The 20,895-nt window shown below is 42.8% G+C and overlaps 1 protein-coding gene across 3 annotated transcripts; it reads right to left on the bottom strand.

Moving 5' to 3' along the window:
• Nucleotides 1-620: 620 nt before the first annotated feature.
• Nucleotides 621-20,877, bottom strand: ahctf1 (AT hook containing transcription factor 1). 3 transcript variants are annotated; one of them, XM_072380342.1, is made up of 41 exons: nucleotides 20,658-20,877; nucleotides 18,473-18,599; nucleotides 17,999-18,149; nucleotides 17,752-17,854; nucleotides 17,321-17,501; nucleotides 16,070-16,277; nucleotides 15,445-15,561; nucleotides 15,226-15,310; nucleotides 14,953-15,103; nucleotides 14,491-14,623; nucleotides 14,099-14,280; nucleotides 13,857-13,918; nucleotides 13,388-13,516; nucleotides 12,828-12,918; nucleotides 12,533-12,622; nucleotides 12,066-12,206; nucleotides 11,719-11,823; nucleotides 11,324-11,420; nucleotides 11,024-11,147; nucleotides 10,854-10,910; nucleotides 10,525-10,671; nucleotides 10,054-10,244; nucleotides 9,822-9,966; nucleotides 9,604-9,735; nucleotides 9,359-9,506; nucleotides 9,054-9,204; nucleotides 8,848-8,955; nucleotides 8,406-8,547; nucleotides 8,051-8,266; nucleotides 7,253-7,943; nucleotides 6,889-7,077; nucleotides 6,344-6,532; nucleotides 6,031-6,130; nucleotides 5,693-5,826; nucleotides 5,283-5,587; nucleotides 3,369-5,177; nucleotides 2,815-3,052; nucleotides 2,440-2,619; nucleotides 2,276-2,364; nucleotides 1,930-2,018; nucleotides 621-1,839 (listed from the first exon to the last, which is right to left on the bottom strand). In XM_072380342.1, exons 2-41 carry the CDS (start codon nucleotides 18,591-18,593, stop codon nucleotides 1,641-1,643), a joined length of 7,920 nt encoding a protein of 2,639 aa, XP_072236443.1. In that variant the 5' UTR covers nucleotides 18,594-18,599; nucleotides 20,658-20,877; the 3' UTR covers nucleotides 621-1,640. The 3 variants fall into 3 exon arrangements, with proteins under 3 accessions (XP_072236443.1, XP_072236441.1, XP_072236442.1); XM_072380340.1 differs by having other exon boundaries at nucleotides 2,815-3,082; XM_072380341.1 differs by lacking the exon at nucleotides 20,658-20,877 and adding an exon at nucleotides 20,522-20,631 and having other exon boundaries at nucleotides 2,815-3,082.
• Nucleotides 20,878-20,895: the final 18 nt, after the last annotated feature.

Consider the following 20,895-nt stretch of genomic DNA (forward strand, 5'->3'; position numbering starts at 1 on the left):
ATTAGGAGCCTTATGTATGAGTCTGAATTGTGATAACCTTTGACCTCGCAGGTGATGAGCAACAGAAGCGATTCAGACTCTGTCCACAGGAAAGAAAAGGACTGCAGATGACAAAAACATCACAGAACAGTTAGAGGACCTTGAACATGCGATCACCCCCCCCAACAGAATAACTTCAGACTTTCCTCACATACCTGACGGGTCTGAAGCAGACTGGGCGAAGAGTTCTCGAGTGTACAGCGATTTATACTTTCTTTATTTAGTGATTACCAACCCAGAGGGCAGTTTTTGCATCAGAGGCTTTGCAATTTGATTGGGCTTATTTTGATTATTAGTTTTTATCATCATATGTAAAACCTCAGCTAAAGTGGAGCTATCCACCATAACCTGATCTTACTTTGAAACCGATCCTTTTCAAGCCGGATGGCATCAACACTGATATGCGATTTCTGAGGGAACTGTAGCGTAAGTCCTCAGCTATCTGAAGGATAACTCGAGGCTCGTTACCCTCATCAGTGGTCGACAGCGCAAGCTTTCAAACTGTCACTTTTCGCGCACACCACACAAAAATCACAGATTCGTAGGACAATAAGGACAGACACAATCACTTCAGCACAATAGAGGTTTTGAAGCTTTTCCATATTTATCAAAGAGCAGTCATCAAAAAATAAAACATTCTACATACATTCGTCAGAAAATAGCCTGTGTCAGATGGTGGTTGCCACAAATGCCATCAAACAATCCTATCAACCCAAATTGAGTTTAACATGTGTGAACTGATGTGCAAAATTCTTAACTTTAACAATGTACACCCCCCCCTCACCCTGGTGTACAACTACACTCACATTTACTGAGAATAGTTTATGCATTTGGCAGACACACGCCTGGAATAGTGCCACACAAAACACCTGAAAATCAACTTTAAGACTATGGCAAAGGCAATCTGATCAGATAATCCAATGCATTCAGAAGACATTTAAAATTCAAAGTCAACATAATTCTTTAGGGTTTATTTATCAACTTTATTTGGAACATAGCAAAGGACTATATACAAATCTAGCAGTAGAAATCAATTTCCACCGATGTGTTGCTTTTTCCTCTTAAATAGAAAAAAACAGCAGGCCTTGAATCTTTAAAAGTAAACATCAGCAACAAATAACCTTAAAAGAATGTAAATAAAACCTCTCCACGAGAGGCAAATTCAGTTCAGTCTCTGATTCTTTATTAATGGGAGCTCCTGAAAACCCACATTGATTGCTTTTCCTTGAAGCCAGTCTGCGCGCAGAGCTCGAGCCGAGAATCGCCGCAAAGTGTCCGACTCGAAATGGCCACAGATTCAATCTCAAGTGAAGTGGAGTTAGTACAAGAGGGAAAGGTAAACTCCAAAAAATAAAATCCTCTTCATCACACTGCAATTCACCAGTGTGTTTTGTCCCAAAAATATATTTTCCTGCCCACACAGCTTCTATCTTTCATTTGAGCAGGGAAGTCCACATACAAACCGCAGCGCTGGGAGCCGTCCTGACTTCAGGTTTAGGTCTTTATTCGACAGCTAGTTACTGATTTGGTTCAGATCTTCAGGTGGCTGTCTGAGGCTCACTGGTAAAAAAACTAAACAAAAACAAAAACCACCCACCACCTTATAGTTTCTTCCTCCTGGTGATGGGTTTTGTGAAAACCGTGTCCATTACACGTTTACGCCGCAGGTTCCTGCCAGTGGTGGGAACCTCTCCTTCTATTATCCTCTTAAGTGCTCTCGGGAGCGGATCAGCTGGACTTGGCAGAGGTGAGATCAGGTCCACTTCTGCGACGGGAAGTGGCTCCGAAACGGCTTTGGATCTGGCGATAAAGGAGGAAAAAGAACACAGGGATGAGCATCCGGCAGTAGCTTCCAGTGAGGCGCGCAACTGTTTGACAGAAGATTCTTACTTGGCTGTTCGTTTGCCGGCTTTTCTGGGTTTAGAAACACTTGCTGCCTTTTCCGGGTCAACATGATCCTCATCTGAAGAAATTTTATCCTGAAAAAAGGATAATTTAAAAACAAATGTTTAACCTTCATTAATCGATGATAAAGTTTCTTTATAAAAAAAATAAAATAAAGCAAACCATTGAACTAAAACAGCTGTAAGACTGCTAAATATTCAGATTTCAGATCATCCATCCTGCAGTGGTCTTTGGGAGATGTAATGTTGCACTACAATTCACGCCTGAGGGAAAAATGTGTGGTGCACTAAAACTGAAAACCTGAACAGATTGTGATGCTCATCAAACAGACCTGAGGAGCAACGTCTTTGACTCTTCTCCTGCTGCGTGTCACAGGTGCATCAGACTCTTCACTTGGCCCGGGAGACTCTTCTCTGTGTGCTGAGATATGGGCACACACTGGGTTAAACCACTACGGAAAATCAAAGTATGTAAACCAACTGATACTCGGCTTACCTCTCGTCTGTCGTCGTCGAGCGGGCGAATAGACGAACGAAAGCTCGCCTGAACCCGACTCCTCCTCTTGATCTTCAGGAACCTGGCCGTCCGTCACTAGAGGCTGAGATGAAACCGGCTCCACTGATGATTTTGTGCTTCTCTTCCTGGTTCTCTCCATCTTTGTAGCAAGAACACCACCTGTATTGAGGAGGTTACATATTTCCATTCATACTGCGGTCCATTTTGTTGCTTTGATCATAATCACAGCTACACCGTTTAAAGCCACCTGGTAGATGTGACAACCAGTGGTGAATATACCAACCACACCTGCTCAGACAGCTGATTTTTTTTCAGCACAGTGCCATCTTAGACTTAGCAAGGCGTGGCTCTTACCTTCGTGTTTCTCTTCCTCATCCTGGAGTCTCTTGATGAGGGCATCTGCAACAGGAGTTTCGGAATCCACCTCCAACGGTGAGTCGAGTAAGGGGAGATCTTCCTCGGGATGGTCCCAAAGTTTGCTTCTAGTTGGGCGACGGGAGTTGGTTTGACTTCTGTTTAGTTCAGACTCGTGTTGATCTTCACTTTCTTTCACTTTTTCGGTAATCGTCTCTCCTCTCATCTTCCTAATGCTCTGAGGGAGGGATACAGGGACCAGTTTGACCTAAGGGTTTTAAATGTTATTAATGAATGATGGATGGATGGGTGGATGGATCTGGTTTTAAACATGTTACATAGTAGAATGTATAAGGCATGCATGATAATCAGCTATATAATTTACAGAAAATGTAATGTAATTTTATGCTACGTCTGAAAAAATAAATAAATAAAAACTGATACCGATGTAGCAGAGTGATCTATGCAGTTTTATGTTGTTGGTGTGAAATGAAAAATGTTATCTGCAACAACTGTCAGAACAAACACCAATATTCAGCTTTTCAAATCCTTACCTGTGGATATACATTCAGGGTAATCCGACTGGACTGCCGAGTTGTCCTCCCTGGGCTGGAAAGTGGAGGTTTTCTATCGTCTTCCTCCTCCAGCAGGGCCGGCAGCGCCTCCGATTGCTCCATCTTCGCCTTTCGAGAGTTGCGTTTTACAGAGTGGGCAGCGGACGCCTCCTCCTCTTTCACCATCTCAAGCGGCGTTGACTCCACCGCGCTGCTATTCATCACCCGTCGGCTCGACCGCCGAGGCGTCTTTTCCTGAGGGGGCCTGCGCTTCGACGGTGTCGGAGTCTTGGAGCCTGTTCGGCGTCCAACTTTTGTTTTCACAACCTCATCCTCTTCGTCCTCTTCGCCCTCCTCGTCTTTGACTTCAGCCTCTGTGGTCGCAGGCGTCTCCTCGCTGCCAGTTCGATGCCTCTGGCTGGACCTTGTTGGAGTGGCCTTCTGTGAGCGTCTGGCTGGAGAAGTCGCCTTGGAGACCGACGCAGCCGAGGTATCATTATTCATGTCCTCCCCCTCTTCATCTTTACGGGGGTCTGGCTGACTTTTGCGGGTACTCCTTCGAGGTGTACTGGTTTGGACTTTGGTCACATGAACTCGTTTTCCTTTTCCAGGAGTACGACTGTGAGAGTCAGGGACCACAGGGCTAAATCTGGCATCATTTGTATCCTCTTCTGGTTCATTCTCCGACTCTGGGAGGGGAGAGATGAACGTAACGTTCCTCCCCCTCGTCATCCTCCGTGTTGGTGTGGAAGAAGCCTTTTTCCTTTGGGAGGTGGGGGTCTGAGGTACAGGCGGTTTGTCTTGCTGGCTATCCAAGCTCAATACCTGTTCCAAAGAAGTTTCCTTTTCCTCATCTTTATGACCAGCTTTTTCGTCCGTTTCCTCCTTTGACTTAGTTTCTTCCTCTGCTGACACGATGAGGTCATTCTGCTGCTCTTCCTCCTCCACAGCAGGCTCCATCTCTGCACTGAGGGCAATCTCTGCATCTGTATGTACAGGCCCATTCTCCCCAGGCTTCGGATGCTCATCAGCCTCATGCTGCTCCTCAGCTGGTGTTGGTTCATCTTTCTCTCTCATCTCTACTTCAACAGTCTGCGTCTTTGCCACAGAGTCTTCATCACTGACGGCGGCTGGAATTTCCTCCACTACAGTTGGCACAGAGACTGACAGAGAATCATGATCTTCAGGCAACAATACAAACTCTACAACTTTTTCCTCTCCAGCATCTTCAGTCTCCTGCTCTGCTGCAGTATATTCAGTCTGTGGGTCAGTTTCAAGTTTTTCTAGCTCGTCTTCATATGATTCGACAACATAATTTCCATCTAAGCCCTCCACCTCGTTCCTTTTGTCCTCCTGTGAGGCTTCTCCAAACAAGGAAGTATCCTCTTCATCTGTGCCCAAAGGAATAATGTCAGGTTTGGCCAAAAATTCATCACAAATATCCACAACGTGAGGCTGGCTGGAAGGAACAGATGACTGCAGATCATTCTCAACAGGGAGGGAGCCTGCCTCTTTGAGTCCGTCCTCGTCAGTATCCAGCAGCAGAGTAAAGCTGGCGTGCGTTTCTGACTGCAGGTCATCTGCTATAAGAGTTGGTTGAAGCTCAGGAAGCTCGAGCTGAGCGCTGTCAGCCAGGCCATGTTGTCCGTCCACGAGCTCCAGTGGTACCAAAAGAGTGGTAGAAGGTTTGAGCTCCACATATGACGATCCCTGCTCTACATCTTCATCTGGATCCATGCCTTCCATCCCTTCCTCATCTGCACCCAGTCTCACCATCACGACCTCACCTTCAATGTCTTCCTCTACCACCTGTAAAGAAGCAAGCATTTTCCTCATTTTGTGTAACATCTTGTGCTGCAAGAAACTTCAATCTATAATCTCAAGGTGTAGAATGGCATAATTCCATAAATCTACCTTCATCTCTGTACCGGGTGTGACCAAAGAGAGCTCAGCAGCCTCCTGCTCCGACAAGAAGTGTGTGTGTTCCTGCTGTATGAAGACTGAGCTGGGCTGAAGGGGGGGCAGCCTCCCATTACCCTGGACCTCCTCAATGATCTCCACCTCACTGCCAGAGTCCTCTTCCTCCTCTTCTCTCTCATCCTCATCGGCTTGATCAGATGATTCCTCCTCTTCCTCCTCCTCGTCATCATCATCGTCATCATCATCTTCCTTGGAAGCAGTGCTAGATAGTTCTTCACTATCGTTGACACTCACCACAGCTAAGACAGAAAAATAAAGGAAAATAACACTTTAGCATGAACAGCAGCACCGTTAACGTGCAGTGTTTTTTTTTTTGTTTTTTTTAAAAAAAAAATCATCCTCACAGTGGGAGTCGGTGCCCGTTGGCTCGGAGGATGTCACGGATGGAGTAGATTTTTGGGTGGTGAACACCAGAGGAGCCTCAGCAGCAGCAGCAGCAGCAGCAGCAGCCTGCTCCTCCTCTTCACCTAATGACTCACTGGGAGAGAGTGAGAATGACAACTACTTTAAACTGGTCAAACACAACAAAAATTATGAAACAAACTCATAATCTGTACCACCAATGTGCAACGGTTTAATCAATATGAAGCTAATGACTCAAATAGATGGAACCATGAAGATAATTCCCGTTTTTGCATTCATTCCTTTTCATTTGTTTGTGTAAACTTCAAAGTGCACACACCTGCTCAAGAAGGTCTCTGATTCGTTGTGGATCGCTGAGCGGGTGAGTGGAGGAGACAGATCGCCACCAAACAGGTGTTGCTGTACAAACTCTGTTAGATCTGATGTCAAATTATACAAATAAATCAGTAAAAACATCATGTAACAGCATTCAAGTTCACTACAGATGTGACAAGCTAAGACAGTTCTGATTGAATAAACCCAACAGGTTTACGACCCCCACAGTACGGTGAAAATGAGGACTGGCTTTGCTTTATGGTGCAGTGGTAACAACTCCACTCATGTCAGTATTGAATAATAATTAAAGGATGGACCTGTCGACTGCTCCAGATCCTCCAATGTAGTTTCATTTGTAGTTTCAGTTTCTCCAGACGGTTGAGGGTGCTCGATGCTCTGCTCTGACAATTCAACGGCCTCTGACTGGAGGTCAAGTCCTTCAGCCTTCACTGGAAGATCCTCGGATTTGACCTCAGACTCTGAGCTCTCACTTATCTGGTTATCAGCTGGTGGGATACAAAATATGTCAAAAGTGAGGTAAAAGCAAATATTTTCCCCAATCTTTCATTTGTGAAAAACGCTAACGTCGGAGCATGTGTTGTGGTGCTCTTTCTATGAAGCAACCCATCTTTAATATAAAGCTGTAGATCTGATGTCAAATTATACAAATAAATCAGTAAAACCATCATGTAACAGCATTCAAGTTCAATACAGATGTGACAAGCTAAGACAGTTCTGATTTAATAAACCCAACAGGTTTACGACCCCCACAGTACGGTGAAAATGAGGACTGGCTTTGCTTTATGGTGCAGTGGTAACAACTCCACTCATGTCAGTATTGAATAATAATTAAAGGATGGACCTGTCGACTGCTCCAGATCCTCCAATGTAGTTTCATTTTTAGTTTCAGTTTCTCCAGACGGTTGAGGGTGCTCGATGCTCTGCTCTGACAATTCAACGGCCTCTGACTGGAGGTCAAGTCCTTCAGCATTCACTGGAAGATCCTCGGATTTGACCTCAGACTCTGAGCTCTCACTTATCTGGTTATCAGCTGGTGGGATACAAAATATGTCAAAAGTGAGGTAAAAGCAAATATTTTCCCAATCTTTCATTTGTGGAAAACGCTAACATCAGAGCATGTGTGGTGGTGCTCTTTGTATGAAGCAACCCATCTTTAATATAAAGCTGTAGAGAAACAAATACTGGAAGTTCTGACAGTGATGTACCTTCATGGGGAGCAGATGGCTCCTCTTGGTCATGAGTTGAAATAACTTCTTGTTTGCTACTAGGCTCAGTACTTGGTTCATCCTCCCTGTTGGCCTCAGCTTCTTCTTCATTCCTTGCCTCCTGTTCAGGTCCGCTCTCCACCACATCTTCAAAGGATTCATCTTCCTTAACATCCTCTTCTTCCCTCTCTGTATCCTCCGATGGAAGGTGTGGGGTTTGCTCAGCAGTTTCTTCGGGCTTTTCCTCTGGCTCTTCCTTTTCAGCCAGAGGTTTGATGTTCACGGTCACCACATCATCGTCTTCCTCTGTAGCTGCATGTCCGTGCACTGCTTCATGGTCTTCTGAGAGAGGAGCATCATAGTACTCTAGAGTGGTGTCTGTTGACCGAACAGATACCTGGCTGGTGTCAAAGGTCAGACTAAGAGGTGCTGATGTTGCATCTGATGGGTTTGTTTCTGCAGCGACTTCGTGGGTGGAGGACGACTCGCTCTCAGAGCATCCCAGCTGTGCTGAGGGAATATCACCTTGTGGAGACAAGAACTTTACACAAGGTTGTTCTTCTTCCTCATCTACTTCTTCTTCTTCTTCCTCCTCCTCCTCCTCATCTGGCTGAGAAAGCCAGGTGTTACGTGCTGCCTTGGATAGCGTGGAGCCTCTGGTCAGCAGGCTAATCTCACTGTCTGCTGCCATCTGGAGAGGAAAGAAGGCACAAAGTGAGTCAAACCACCAACTAAATTTCCCATCCCATACCAGGCCGATTAATCGACCCAAGTCTTGGATCATGAATTGGGTCTTACCCCGTTAGTCCATCTGATGCCCTTCTCCATTTCAGGGGCCTCTTCCTCTTCAATGAAGGTGATTCGGCTCTCTTTGCTACGGAGTGGGGGGGTGATGGAGCGCCCTGGGGAGGCAGAGGGGGTAGCAACGGGTGTGGGCCTCAGGCTGCTGCGCAGGATGGACTGAGGAGTGAAAGCTGAAAACACTGGGCCAGAAGCAGCCAAGGCCCGAGCTCGCTGAGGAGGATGCACATGAAGAGCATCAGCAACAGCATACCATAAAGATTGTGTCAAACATCTCAGATGGTGGTGATCTATATACATAGTTTTGGGCAACATAAAAACTGTGACCGAATAACTACACTTGTGTACTCACTTTGACAACCTGCGGTGTTTGAAGCAAACTGAGTTCAGGTGCTTTGCTGCTCTTTGGAGAAATCCAGGAGCTGGGAGGTCTGGGGGGACTGAGAAGAGGCCGAGGGCTCTGACAGGAGGGATGTACCACCAAATCCATCAACCTGAGTCCCGATGAAGAGGAAGAATGAATGCAAAACATTCATGATTTTAAGAGGCCATCTTAGCAAAACTTACCATTATACACTGAAAATATTTCTATGTAAGCACAATATTGAAATGTGACACATTTCAATATTACACCATAATAATAATAATAATAATAAAAAGACAGTCACAAATTCAATCCTTTCATATTGTAGATACGAAGAACATGGAGTAAATAAAATGTTCTTAAAATAAAGACCGTTACAGGGTGGTCTCTGATAATATAACAGAGTGGCATGTTGCACTTTCATGAGTACCTTGACTTCCGTTTGGAGGTCATGGTGATGGGAGTTCCCAGGAAAGGATCAGGAAAAGACAGAGAGGACGGCTTAGGACAGGGGGTCTGAACATCAGCTCCCCTGGGGCTGGCAGAGATTGACAGGAAATAGTTTAGAAAAAAAAAATAAACAAAATACTTGAAAATGATTAAGCTTAGGATGTAAAGCAGGCGTCCGACTCTGACCTTTTGACTGGGGAGGACTGTGGTGTAGCTTCTTTGCCCAACCACACCTCCTCAATCTTGGTCAGGACATTGTTGATAAATCCAGCCCTGGACATCACCTTCTCATTGGCAGAGCGCTTGGTGACAGTCGACAGCGGCTGCGGGCAAGAAACTGGAGCACAGATTGCAAACATGTTATGAGTGTGTTAAGATGCGAAGACAAAATGTTCTACCAAAACTTGGTGAAATAAAGGTTTTCCAAGACTATAGGACCCCTCCTATGGTCAGTTGTTGTACATGTGAATCCAGGTTGGGTCCCTCCTTACCTTCTTTGTGGATGGTGTAGGGATGTTGGTAAGGCTTGGCTCTCTCCATCGCCAACTTCCTTTGCACTCTGGGTAAAACTTTGCCATACTTATCCAAAATGGAGTTTCTGGTAATGGATCGCTCTTTGAGCTTTGGGTCTCGCTCATTCTACAAACGCAGAGGCAAAAGAGAAGACAGTTCTAAACTGGGACTTGAAAAAAATACTAAGACTATCAGCATCATAATTAGTGTTTCTCAGACATACCACTGTGTTCATTTTGAGGCTGTGGTTGAGCTGTAGAGCTGGAATGTAGTTGGCCTGCTGAAGGTAATGAACCATCAGCAGTTCTCGGTTCTGCAGGCCGCCTGTTCCCTGGAGAAACTTTTCCAAACATTCCTGAAACAAACCCAAGAACTATAGGTGTAAGTATTAACTTCCTAAATGCAAGCATAATTTCATCTAACCCCCTCTCCCCATCTAACCTGTTCGTTGAGACCCAGGGGCAGTTTAAGGAGCTCTTTGATGAGGCCCAACTCCTGGCAGCTTTCATACAGGAAGCCCAGCAGTTCAGCAACGTTCAGTCGATTAGAGTGCTGCCGAAGTAAGCACCACGCCTCGATAAGACACCTGGAAAAGGAGCACACCGGCTGGTTGACTAAATATATCGAGACAGCTGCTGTAACGAAACCAAGAGTCCTCTTCTACTTAACTTACCTGTTGTGTAACAGAACAGATAAGCAGAGTTTGGCCTGCGAGGTGGAGGAAATCGGGGGCTTGGTAACATGGAAGTACCGAAGTGCCACAGATTGTTGGCCCTGGCACATCAGTGCTTGCAGGACACGCTCATGCTGCCACTCAAAATGAAACTGAGAGGCAGCTGGGTGCAGGAGCAGCTCAAATGAACTCTGAGCAGGACAAGAAAAGGTTTTATTCTTAAATGGAAGAACACTAAAAAATATCAGTTATGATTTTAAGGTTGAAATCACTAACTGTACTGATTCTGGGAAATTGAGTAGATGTGAAAAGCTTTTGCCTTAATTTGTCATTGAAAAGACAGTAGATTGTAACAGCAGTCTATGGAGATCATTTCACCAGGTTCACAAGAGAAAACGATAGACTCGGAAAGTTCTACTAACCCGAGATTCTAATATATCTGACAGAATATCCGTCTGCATCAGTTCTTACCTGGTGGTCATGATGGTCCAGTAGCCAGAGGCCTTGTACAAGTTTGACCAGTCCGATAGGTATGGCAAAAGCTGTGGGAAAAGACTCCACAGATGCTCCATCTTTATTGGGGAAGGAGTACATAACATCCAACAAGAGATAAATCACCTGTAACAACGAGTCAAGGATCCTCCCAGCAAGTTTAAGATGATTTTTATCTTTAAAATCATGTTATGAATATCACATTTATAACAGCACTAAAATAACATTGAAGCAACGTAACGTCACGTTGACACGAAAACGATAAAGCTGTGCGATGATGTGAACGAACAGCATGACTTTAAGGATACGATTGCATTTTTGGAAGCCTCTTCGATGTTGTCCAGCATATAGATGTCGAGTAAAGCCTGCAGATCACAAATACGACTGAAATCTGCTTCTTTACAATTCCCATATAAACATACTTTGCATGGTACAAAATAATCAGATTAATTCAAATACAAATAATTCCTCTCCTTACATGCAGTGTAGGTGGTGGATATTGTCCTGTTCCACCCTCATCTCTTTTCCAAAGGTCGGTCAAGCGTTCGCCGCACTGACCGACCAAACCATCGATCATGAGACAATCTGCACACCACTTGTTCCTGAGAAGACACCAGCAGAATATCAGCACGAGATCAACCTAGGCCATCAAAATCCTCAACTAAAAAGTGCTTAACTGACGAGTCTAACATTTCAGAAACTATCGGTCAAAAGAATAAAAGGATCTTTTATACACAGTCCTAAACTGGGAACAGACTGAACTGCATTCACTACTCACTTGGCCAGCCGGGTCAGCTCCTCTCTACGTATGGTGTAATAGTTGCTGATAACTGAGTGAGTGTAGAAAGGCCTGGAAATCTGCAGAACATCTTCATCTGGTAGGAGAGACCAGTGAAAGACAAAGAGGATGAAACAGAGTACAGGGGTCATGAAACCACATTTCATACTATAAAAAAAAAGGCCTGATGTTACTCATCAACAATCTCATTAGCAGATACGTGGAATTTAGTTTCTCTTTTTGTCATCTTGGGGTTTTCCTCAGTATCAAAATGTTTCCCGTTAGTTATTGTTCATAAACAGCATTGTCACTATAATGTTAAAGCCACTTCATTCATTTCTTCAAAGACTTCTGAATTTGTGGTTTGAGAGGTTTCACACAACGATTCCCGTTACCTGATCCCTCCGGGAGTAAACCCGTACGACAGAACCAAAGGACCACTTGAGCGTACTTGGAAATCAAAGTGGACACCATGTTTTTGTTCATCAGACCCGCCAGACCTACAAAACAAAACAAATCCAGAGCCAATGGATAAGATAAATGCCTCCAAACCATAACACAATCCTCTCATGTACAAGATATAACAAGTCAGAAGACACTGGATTATAAATCAGTGCATCTCTGACTAAAACACTTTGTAGGCAAAATGTGAATTAAAATAGAGCTGGTTAGAGTGGTTTTAATGACATCAGAAGCAACAGAAAGTGTTGAACACATTTTCCCATCTGTGTGGATATGCCACCTTTTTGTGTGAGCTCCTGAGCTTCACTGAGCAGGCAGTGGAAGATGGCACTGAGGTTACTGAGCAGTCTCTGACTGTGCTGTAGCAGCTGCATGGTCTGAGGGTCGGTGAAGTTGGATGAGCTGTCAAACAGCGGAGCACCTGGAGTTCAAACACACAGTGAAAAAATATTCTTATCATAAAATGTGGGATTTCATGGATAGATAATGTCTGTAAAGTCATAAAGTAATTTTTTATATAGACCGGGACATAATTTCCTACTCTAGTTAAGGTTAAATAGCACAGTACTGGAAGAGTCTGAGCTGTTTTGACAACCTTACAAAACAGGCCCTGCAAATTGAACTGATCAAATCAGTTCAAATGTATCATAAAAAAGTGCGAAAAGTTTCTACAAATGTCCACATATTACAAAAATAAAAATAAAAAGTTCCCTTTGAGCTCCACAGCTCTTTTTTTTTTAAACGTACAGATGCCGTCGAGTTCCTCCTTGGTCTGGACAACTTTGTTCCAAGCCCAGTCCAGGATGTAGCGCAGATTCAGAGCAGAGCCTGGTTGTTCTGTTGAAAAGCAAAATCAGAAGAGTTGAAGTTGACTGTGGAATGAAAGCAGAAAAACTTTTACAGATAAAGTAGTAAATATGTGTGCGTGTACAGTTTGATGTATAAAATCTAAAAGGAATAACTTCACCATATAATTTCCAGTAAATCTGGAATGTGTTAGATCAAGAAAAACAGTCCTAACTGACAGTTCTGAGCACCTCACCTTCTGCAGTCCACTGCTTGATACAGCCAGTGATCATACCCAAGGAACTGGTCTCAACTGCTGTGGACAAGATGGCATCCAGCTGCTCCTCCTGGAGGCCAACAGCGAGTTACAATTTATGCCCAAAATTTCAAAGCAACTCATTTCTGTTTATAATTCAATGTTTTCTTTAAAAGACAAAAAAAAAAGGTTCAGTTTGTATGATTTAGTGACATCTAGCTACAAAGTTGCACACCCCAATTCACTGATTACCCTCTGCCTCTCCTTCTGTATTTAGCATCTAATCTACAGCGACTGCCAAAAAAACAAAACAATAAAACAACCTTTTTATGCTTGATCTGATTCGTCCTTTCTGTAGCAAAATGGGGTAGTCAAGGAGGAAGTTCCACATCATTTAGATCTAAATGGCTTGCTTTTAAGACGATAAAGACACTTTTCTCATCTTCCCCCAATTCCAAACTAATTAAAGCCACTTAACCGCTACCAACAGATTGACCTAAAGCTTAGAGAAAGCAGATTTTATAGGTCTATGTGAAGAGGTAATGATGTCTGGCGTGTACCTGAGAGAGGCTGGATGGCTGAGTGTCGGCCAGGCGAGACGAGAGAAGGCCTGACATAAGGCAGTGAGAGTAGCTAGTGGAGATGATGTCACTGGAGTAGGGAGCAGCTTTCTTCAAAAAACCTAAAGTCTGGTTGTAACAACAAAGAGGAAATCGTGGTCAAAACTAAAATATGCTTGCTTTGCTTCCTATTGAGCTCCTTCCTGAAGGTTCAAGACTGTATTCGTGATAAACAACCATTTCATCTACAAACCACGAGGACACAATGAAGGAGCTACGTTCAAATTAAGAGAAGCAAGTAAGCACAACATAACACACTGTATATAAAGCATTTACAAACAGCTGCACGGCCACTTATTATGATGACAACTTTATCAAAAAATATAAAAAAAATACATATATATATATATATATATATATATATATATATATATTGTAAAGTTTGACAATTTGTATGTCAAAAACTTGCCTCCTTCTGATACCCAGAGCAGGTTAAGTGCACAATTCCAGAGTTGAGCAAGCAGGTAGCATCTGAATCACGAAAGAAAAAGACAATTAGCCTTATAGTTGATGTTAAACATTTTTCCAACTATACAATAGAAGCAGTCCTGCTACAGAGAGGCATAAAAAAATAACATGAACCTGGGATATATATATAGATAAATCTTTTTTTTTTTTTTTTTTTTAAAATCACCAAAAGTCTAAACCTACCAAAGTTATATGTGGTGGGGTTAAAGTACTGTTCTGGGGGGGGGCAGGTGAAGGGCAGGCCCCTGCTCAGACTGCGCTCATGTACCACCACATCTATGAGGATGTGGGGAGACACCATCTGCACCATTGAGTCCAGAGACCAGACTGCCAGGTAGGGACAATTCTGCAGAGACTCTCCAGTTCTAACAAAAAGTCAGAAATTAATAAATAAGTTGTTACAATAACAACAATTATAAAAATTTTAAAAAATACCACAAACATCATAATAAACAAAGGCTGCATTTGAAAGTGTGCACAGTTTTTTTTTTTGGTTTTTTTAGCTCAACACACTAACTAAACAGGAGAAACGGGACAACTTTTAGTTGCAACTTCAGAATCAGCCTCCAATGTACCTCAAAGAGTCTGGCATTTGGGCATGGTACCAACGATTGATGTCAAAAACACCGATGTAGGTGGAAGGAGTTCCCTGACCGTAAGCCTTGACTTGCCAGCTGAAGATAGACACGCTGGTGTCCGGAGATGCAACTGCAGAGGGCAGGAGGTGAAAAAAGGGACCAACAGTGAGAAGAGGGAAAAGTGATTGTGAAAACTGTTATTTAAAAAAAAAAAAAAAAAAAAAAAAAAAAAAAAAAAAAAAAAAAAAAAAAAAGAAGACAAAACAATAAAAAAAAACACTGTGTACCGTTTATATATTAAAATAAAGAGACAACAGGACAGTTGCTCTCAGTCCACTAGAAACAAGTTTCCAATTCTCTGTTATAATAAAGCAAGAAATCCCAGAGCACAGTGCTATCATGCAAAAAATGTGTAAATAAATCCCCTTCCACCGTTAACGTGAGTAAAGGGAGGCTAACCTTCATTCATACTGTCATCCCTGTCAGGATGGTGTCTGAATTTCTCGATCGTCTGGCAGCTAAGCAGGCGCGTGTTTGTGGCCTGAGCCCTGAGAGGGAAAGTTGTGCCACTTAAATCCTGGCTGTAACGTTCTTCACAGTACTCCAGACCCTGTGTCAGAATAGGACAAAGAGGGGCTGTAAATACGCCGTGCATTTGTTGGGTCATTTGCTGTTATAATTTAAAATGAACAGAGTAAATAACAGCCACTACAAATTGTGCGCCACACAGACCTCATAGAGGATCTTCCCAGAAGCCAGACACTTTCTTTCACTGAAAGCCAGCTGAAGCAAGTGAAGGCTGACCATATCGCCCTCGCTGTGTGGGAGTAAAAGAGTGTTGAGTGAAAGCAAGATCTCAGGGGAAAAAATAAATACATGCATGCCTACTTTGTATGAACGAAGAGCTATTTGCACCAAATTCAAATAACTGTGTTATAAAGCAAGACTTACAGGTCCTGAGATGACTGGACAGCCCAGAGGTAGCAGCAGTTCCTGGGGTCATTCTCTGGCTCCTGGAAGGTGAAAGCATGCACAGGCACCCTGCCACCCTCCAACTGCGAGTGGTATCTAAAAGTTAGCAAACAAAAAAATATAGATAAACTCCGGTTTCTAAAATATTCAACAAATCTATTAATAACCTTGCCACAATGCCTTTTGCTGCTTAAGGCACAAAAGAATCAGCAGACAGGTTTAAGACAGCAAAGAGGACAAGTTTGCTTGTCCACAAGCACGTTTATTCCAAAGAGAAAGAGAGAGTGCTGGAGAGTGAGACTCACTGACAACTTTACAGAAAAAAGTGTCATCTATCAATGTGAACAGTGTTACTTCACCCCATCTCTTTCAAGGTATACATACCCTCAAAGTTCAACATACACTACACTGAAAGAGGCAATGTTCTCTACTCTCTTTGCATTATAATTTCTGCTATTAATGTCAATACTAAAACATTTTAGTGCAATCTCATCAGCAATAACAGATTTCTAATTTTGGATGCAGTACACGAAACAAAAGACAAGGCTTTTTAGGCTTTCCTCTCACTATTCCCAAAAAGAAAAAAGGATAAACAAAGACTCACTCCTTCTTTAAAACCTTCATGTTCCACAGCTGCAGGTATCCATCAGAAAATCCAACTGCCAGCTGATTGGTTCTGGAGATGTACTGCAAAGCTGTGACACCAACTCCATTGGGCCCGTTCAGCTGGAGACAAAGATGTCTGCCTTGTCTGGTACTAACTTCTCTTAGTCTGGGGATCTCTGCAGGAGATTTGGTCACAACCTGAAGGTCTGCAAACAGAGGAAACATTAAACTGACCGTCCAAACTTGTCCATATAACCTTTAGCAGATGGGCAACAATGCTCGTTTTGACATTCAGTGACTTTCTCCTTGCATTACTGCCATGCATGCCGCTGAGCGTTGTCATGACGATGCATCTATGAACATTAACAGGAACCAGTGTCAGATAAACATCAGGTTGTTTGAAAATTAACTTTGGCTCTTTTGTGATCCTGCAAGACGTTTTCACACCTGCACCAGAGCGATAGCATGTGAGAACGCAACACTCACGCCCGAATTGTTGTGGAGATTTTCCACCCACCCTCCTCTTAAAACCAAGTGAAAAAATACAAGTGAAACAATGTATGAAAGTGTTTGCTGCCGCAGTGTGAGCAAGCAAGCGTGTGTGCTGGTGAGAGTTTGTCCTTTCTGCAAACATATGCAGCTTTCCTCTGACTGTCTGCTACTGTGGATACGTACGCATACATGAAGAGTTCATATCAACACAATAAAGAGCCTCATCTGTTTGTCGTACAGTCTGCAGAGTGAAATAGAGGCTTTAAATCTGATCCATTTGTACAGAATATGTCTGACTGTGGATTGGTGGAAACTTCAATAAACATCAATAGCTCTCTTTCTGCAGTCCTCAGAAACCTTCTTTGCTTTTCCCTTTGCACACCAGACGTCTCCTGATTGATAACGCCTGATGCTAATTTCAACATCAAATAAACTACCAACTCTGGAGGTTCACATATTTTTGATGCTCACTGATCATTTTTCCTCAATAAATAAATAGACAAATAGGACTGATCTTATTTGTCACTTTTGTAGGACCTGGGTAGAAAGGGATAATATTTTAAGTTACAATAATGGAGAAAGATAACGCTTTCACAAACAGAACCACTGCACATCCAGTAGATTTAAGGGTGTAAGTATTTTTCACCCAAAGCTTTTTACATAGAACATGAAGCACAAGGGATAAAAATATAATCAGCAGTTTTGAGGGGTGGGGGACAAACACAGAACAAGCAAACACTCCCTTTCTCATCCTCACCTGAAGCCTCCTGTTCACTTTGACTGCAGGACAGATCGTCGAGACAGAGGTCCACAAGCAGGACATGACCGAGATCCGTTACTACGGCGGCGATGCCAAAGAACCAACGCAAACTCTGGTGGAGGTGCTGTGTGGAAGTGCTCGCTCCGCCATAACTCACAAGTGGCTCAATAGCCGTGATCTATATGAGAAACATGTGAAGCTGAGGGTTAGTTACTTATATATACCACTTTTGTACTGTGCAAATGCTTCTCTTTCATTTCCTCAAGTAGGTGTTTTTTCTAGACTCTAAAGCATGCCTCTAAAATACTTAATAATCTTGAAATGTTGTATTGCTCATTGCAAATTGTAACGTCTGGATTTCAAAGCTTGAAATGATCAGTAAATTTCCAGTAAAAAGGGGAAGAGATGCTGGTGAACAGCTAACTCACCCTGCCTGGTATAACCACAGCTTTAACCACCCTTGACAGTCCCAAGTCGTAAAGACACAGCACGCTGCCCTCCGCTTCTTCCAGGCCGACCAACAACCCAGACCTGATGAAATGAACAAAGTGAGCAAACACTTAGTGAGCTTAACTGGGCATCTGTGAGAGACCTCGATGTTAAAAGAATACTGATTACACATCAAAAAATGAATAAGAGACATTCAGAAAGAGCAAGTGAAAGAAAAGCCCAAACCGTTTGAGCCAGCTGAAGTCCCTGGCAGCAAGAACACTGGGTGCGTGCTCTCCTCCACCACTAAAGCAGTAGGCAGACAGTCGCTCTCCTGTCACTGCATGGACAACCTCCAGATGGGGCCCACAAGCCAGCCAGGCCACCCCACTGCGGCCTTCATCATAAGCAGACAAAGACATTAACAGTGTTATGATCTTGGTTTAAGCTGGGTTCAACTTTTTTCAGCTAATGAGCCAACGTGCAACTGGTTGTATAACTTTTACTATTATCATTACTCAAATTACAAATTCGTAGCTGTAATTAATTCTTGCTTTTTTGTAAAGTTTGAACAGAGACACGCCTTGTAATTATTTGTTTAATGTCTTATGAAAAGAACTGTAACAATGCATTTTCGATTTGTTCTTCATCATCACAAATCAGGATAGAGGTCAGACAAGATCCATTGGAAAAAAAGAAGGAATCCGATAATATACTTACCAACTGTGAACTTGCCCTGAAGAACAGAGTCCAGAGTGATCTCATCCTCTCCCAAAGCATCTACTGTCACTCTTGAAAAGGGCAGCAAGCTGCTGGTGACTTGGGCTGTCAGGTCATGCATTTTTCACTGCGTGAACAAAAACACAGCTGTAAAAAGGCAAATTAGCTGTTTGTTAGCTCCCCCCAAAAAACAAAAATTAAAGCAAAATTGACAAGTTTAAGCAAAATTATTGCTCAAGTTAAAAGTATCATATTTTCAAAATATCACATTGCCAACATGCTTTCTCACAAAACAAATGTAAACAAGTTCAAATGTATTTTGCTGAACCCCAACCGACTTCATAATCCACACAGGGTTGATCTGCTCATCTAGGTTTTAGAGCTCAATAGAGGTCTTTCTTTCACACAACAGCTGTAACTCCAGTTGTCAGGATCCATGCAGTCAGCGAACATGCTGACAACTGGAACTGGGCTTGCTTTCTAAATCAACAGCATGGCATGCTGCTGCTGCACAGGAGTTGATGCATATGAGTTCTGACACAATGTTGTAAAGAAGTACCAGAATAATCAGACCAGTGACTGAAACAAACCACAAAATTCAATAAATTGGTCTAGGACATTAACATCGCATGGATGTAATGACTCCAGGGCTCTTTTGTTTTTTTTGTTTTAAATTCTGTGACTATTTCTATCTAGACTGGTTAATCTGTCAACATTGCTGACCCAATTTTGCAAATGTTTTGCTTTACCCTAGCCTTGTCACTGCACTGGTGCTCCAGCAAGATAATTTTATCTACATTGGTGAGGTGTACAGTGTTGCCGACAGGGGCCTGCGAGTGTGTTAAGTTAGACACAACACTGCCCTCTGTGACCACCTGAGAAAACACAGCGGATTCAAGTGAACTCCCGCGCAACAAGCCTGACACTGAACACCCACATGAGGCAGGACGTGTAGACATGCGACAGTGACAAACAAAACTATCTCGGTCTAGAAGTTTAAATGCTCCGCAAAACTTTAATTTACTACTAAAGAGGGTACAAGTTCACAACCGCACATTACCAAATGAAAACAGCATATTTAGCTACATGAGTTAACATGTGTCAATTTCTGCTAAGTTAATTGTGCCGTTCCCTTACATGAATAACTCTCAAAACATGCCACAATCGACTAAGAAATATAAATATAAATTAATTAAACGCACGAGACACTATTTAGACTGTGTAAATCTTACAACGAGTTAACTAGAGAATGCTACTCGTACGTTAGCATCTGCAGAGCAATGATTAGCTTCATGTGCTGCACTAGCCAGCATTCGGCTAACTTTCCACAATGTAAACAAACTATTGATAGTCTTTAATCAACAAGAATTACATAGTTTTGTTCAACGTGGGACATGGCAATTATATTTTAAAGATATTGTAATGATACTTAGAGCTACACAAAGATTGGTGGCAGTCTTTCTCTCTTCCATCAGCTATTAATTAGCATGCTACCAAGTTAGCATACAAGGTCAAGCAGGATTAGTTTACACAGGTTCAACGTTAAAGTTAAGCTAGCTAACCTGGCGTTAGCCATGGGTATACACGAGCACGCAGGCATTAGCGATTAAGTTATTTCATGTTAGTTAAGCAGGTCTGAGCAACATAAATGGAACTAAAAACCTGACAAGCACTTAAGTATAAAGTAATGATAATAAATATGTAAAGGCAAAGTCAAGGAGGGCTGGCGAAACAAGCGCGAGGTATGTTGCTACTTTTGCTAACATAGCTAACTTCGAATGAGGATGTTAGCCAAAAAGTGTGTATCTAACGTTATTTTCGTTTTTAGTGGATGACAACAACGACGAGCATTTTATCAGCACTAACATCTTACTTTAAGTTGTGTGTCGCCAGCAATGAGGCTTTTCTTCACTTAAATGCTTTGGTTAGAAAAACTAGATCTGGTGATGTGGCTAGAACAGTTCAAACGTAACATTTGTCTGTACACAAGTAGCTCATGTCATCACCATGATACAGTAGACTTGCGTAAGATGAAAGCAACTTTCTCACTTTAAATCTTTGTGGATGATTATTCAGCATAAGTGAAGTTAGTCAGCTGTGTTGGCTCCGTTAGCCCTCAAGTAGCCGCGCTGGAAAACGTGATGCAATGAACGGCGAGTTGCTATCAACGTTAGCGTGACTCTACCTGTCTATGGATGTTGAGGGCTTCAAAGCCACGACTGCGTTGTTTTTTCTTGAAGAATTTCCCAAATCTTTCCTTCTTCTGTCATAATCCGATCGTTCTCAAACTATACCTCTCAGGAAGAGCCCTAAATTACCTTAAACTGACTAAGAAATACGAAATGCACCGTGAAGCGCCATTTCCACAGTGGAAAAGTGCTCCATGCACATCTTCCTCACCGTCATTAGTCATAGAAGATTAG

The sequence above is a fragment of the Leuresthes tenuis genome, unplaced genomic scaffold, assembly GCF_036924035.1.
Source record: "Leuresthes tenuis unplaced genomic scaffold, fLeuTen1.0.hap1 SCAF_2, whole genome shotgun sequence".
Taxonomy (NCBI): domain Eukaryota; kingdom Metazoa; phylum Chordata; class Actinopteri; order Atheriniformes; family Atherinopsidae; genus Leuresthes; species Leuresthes tenuis.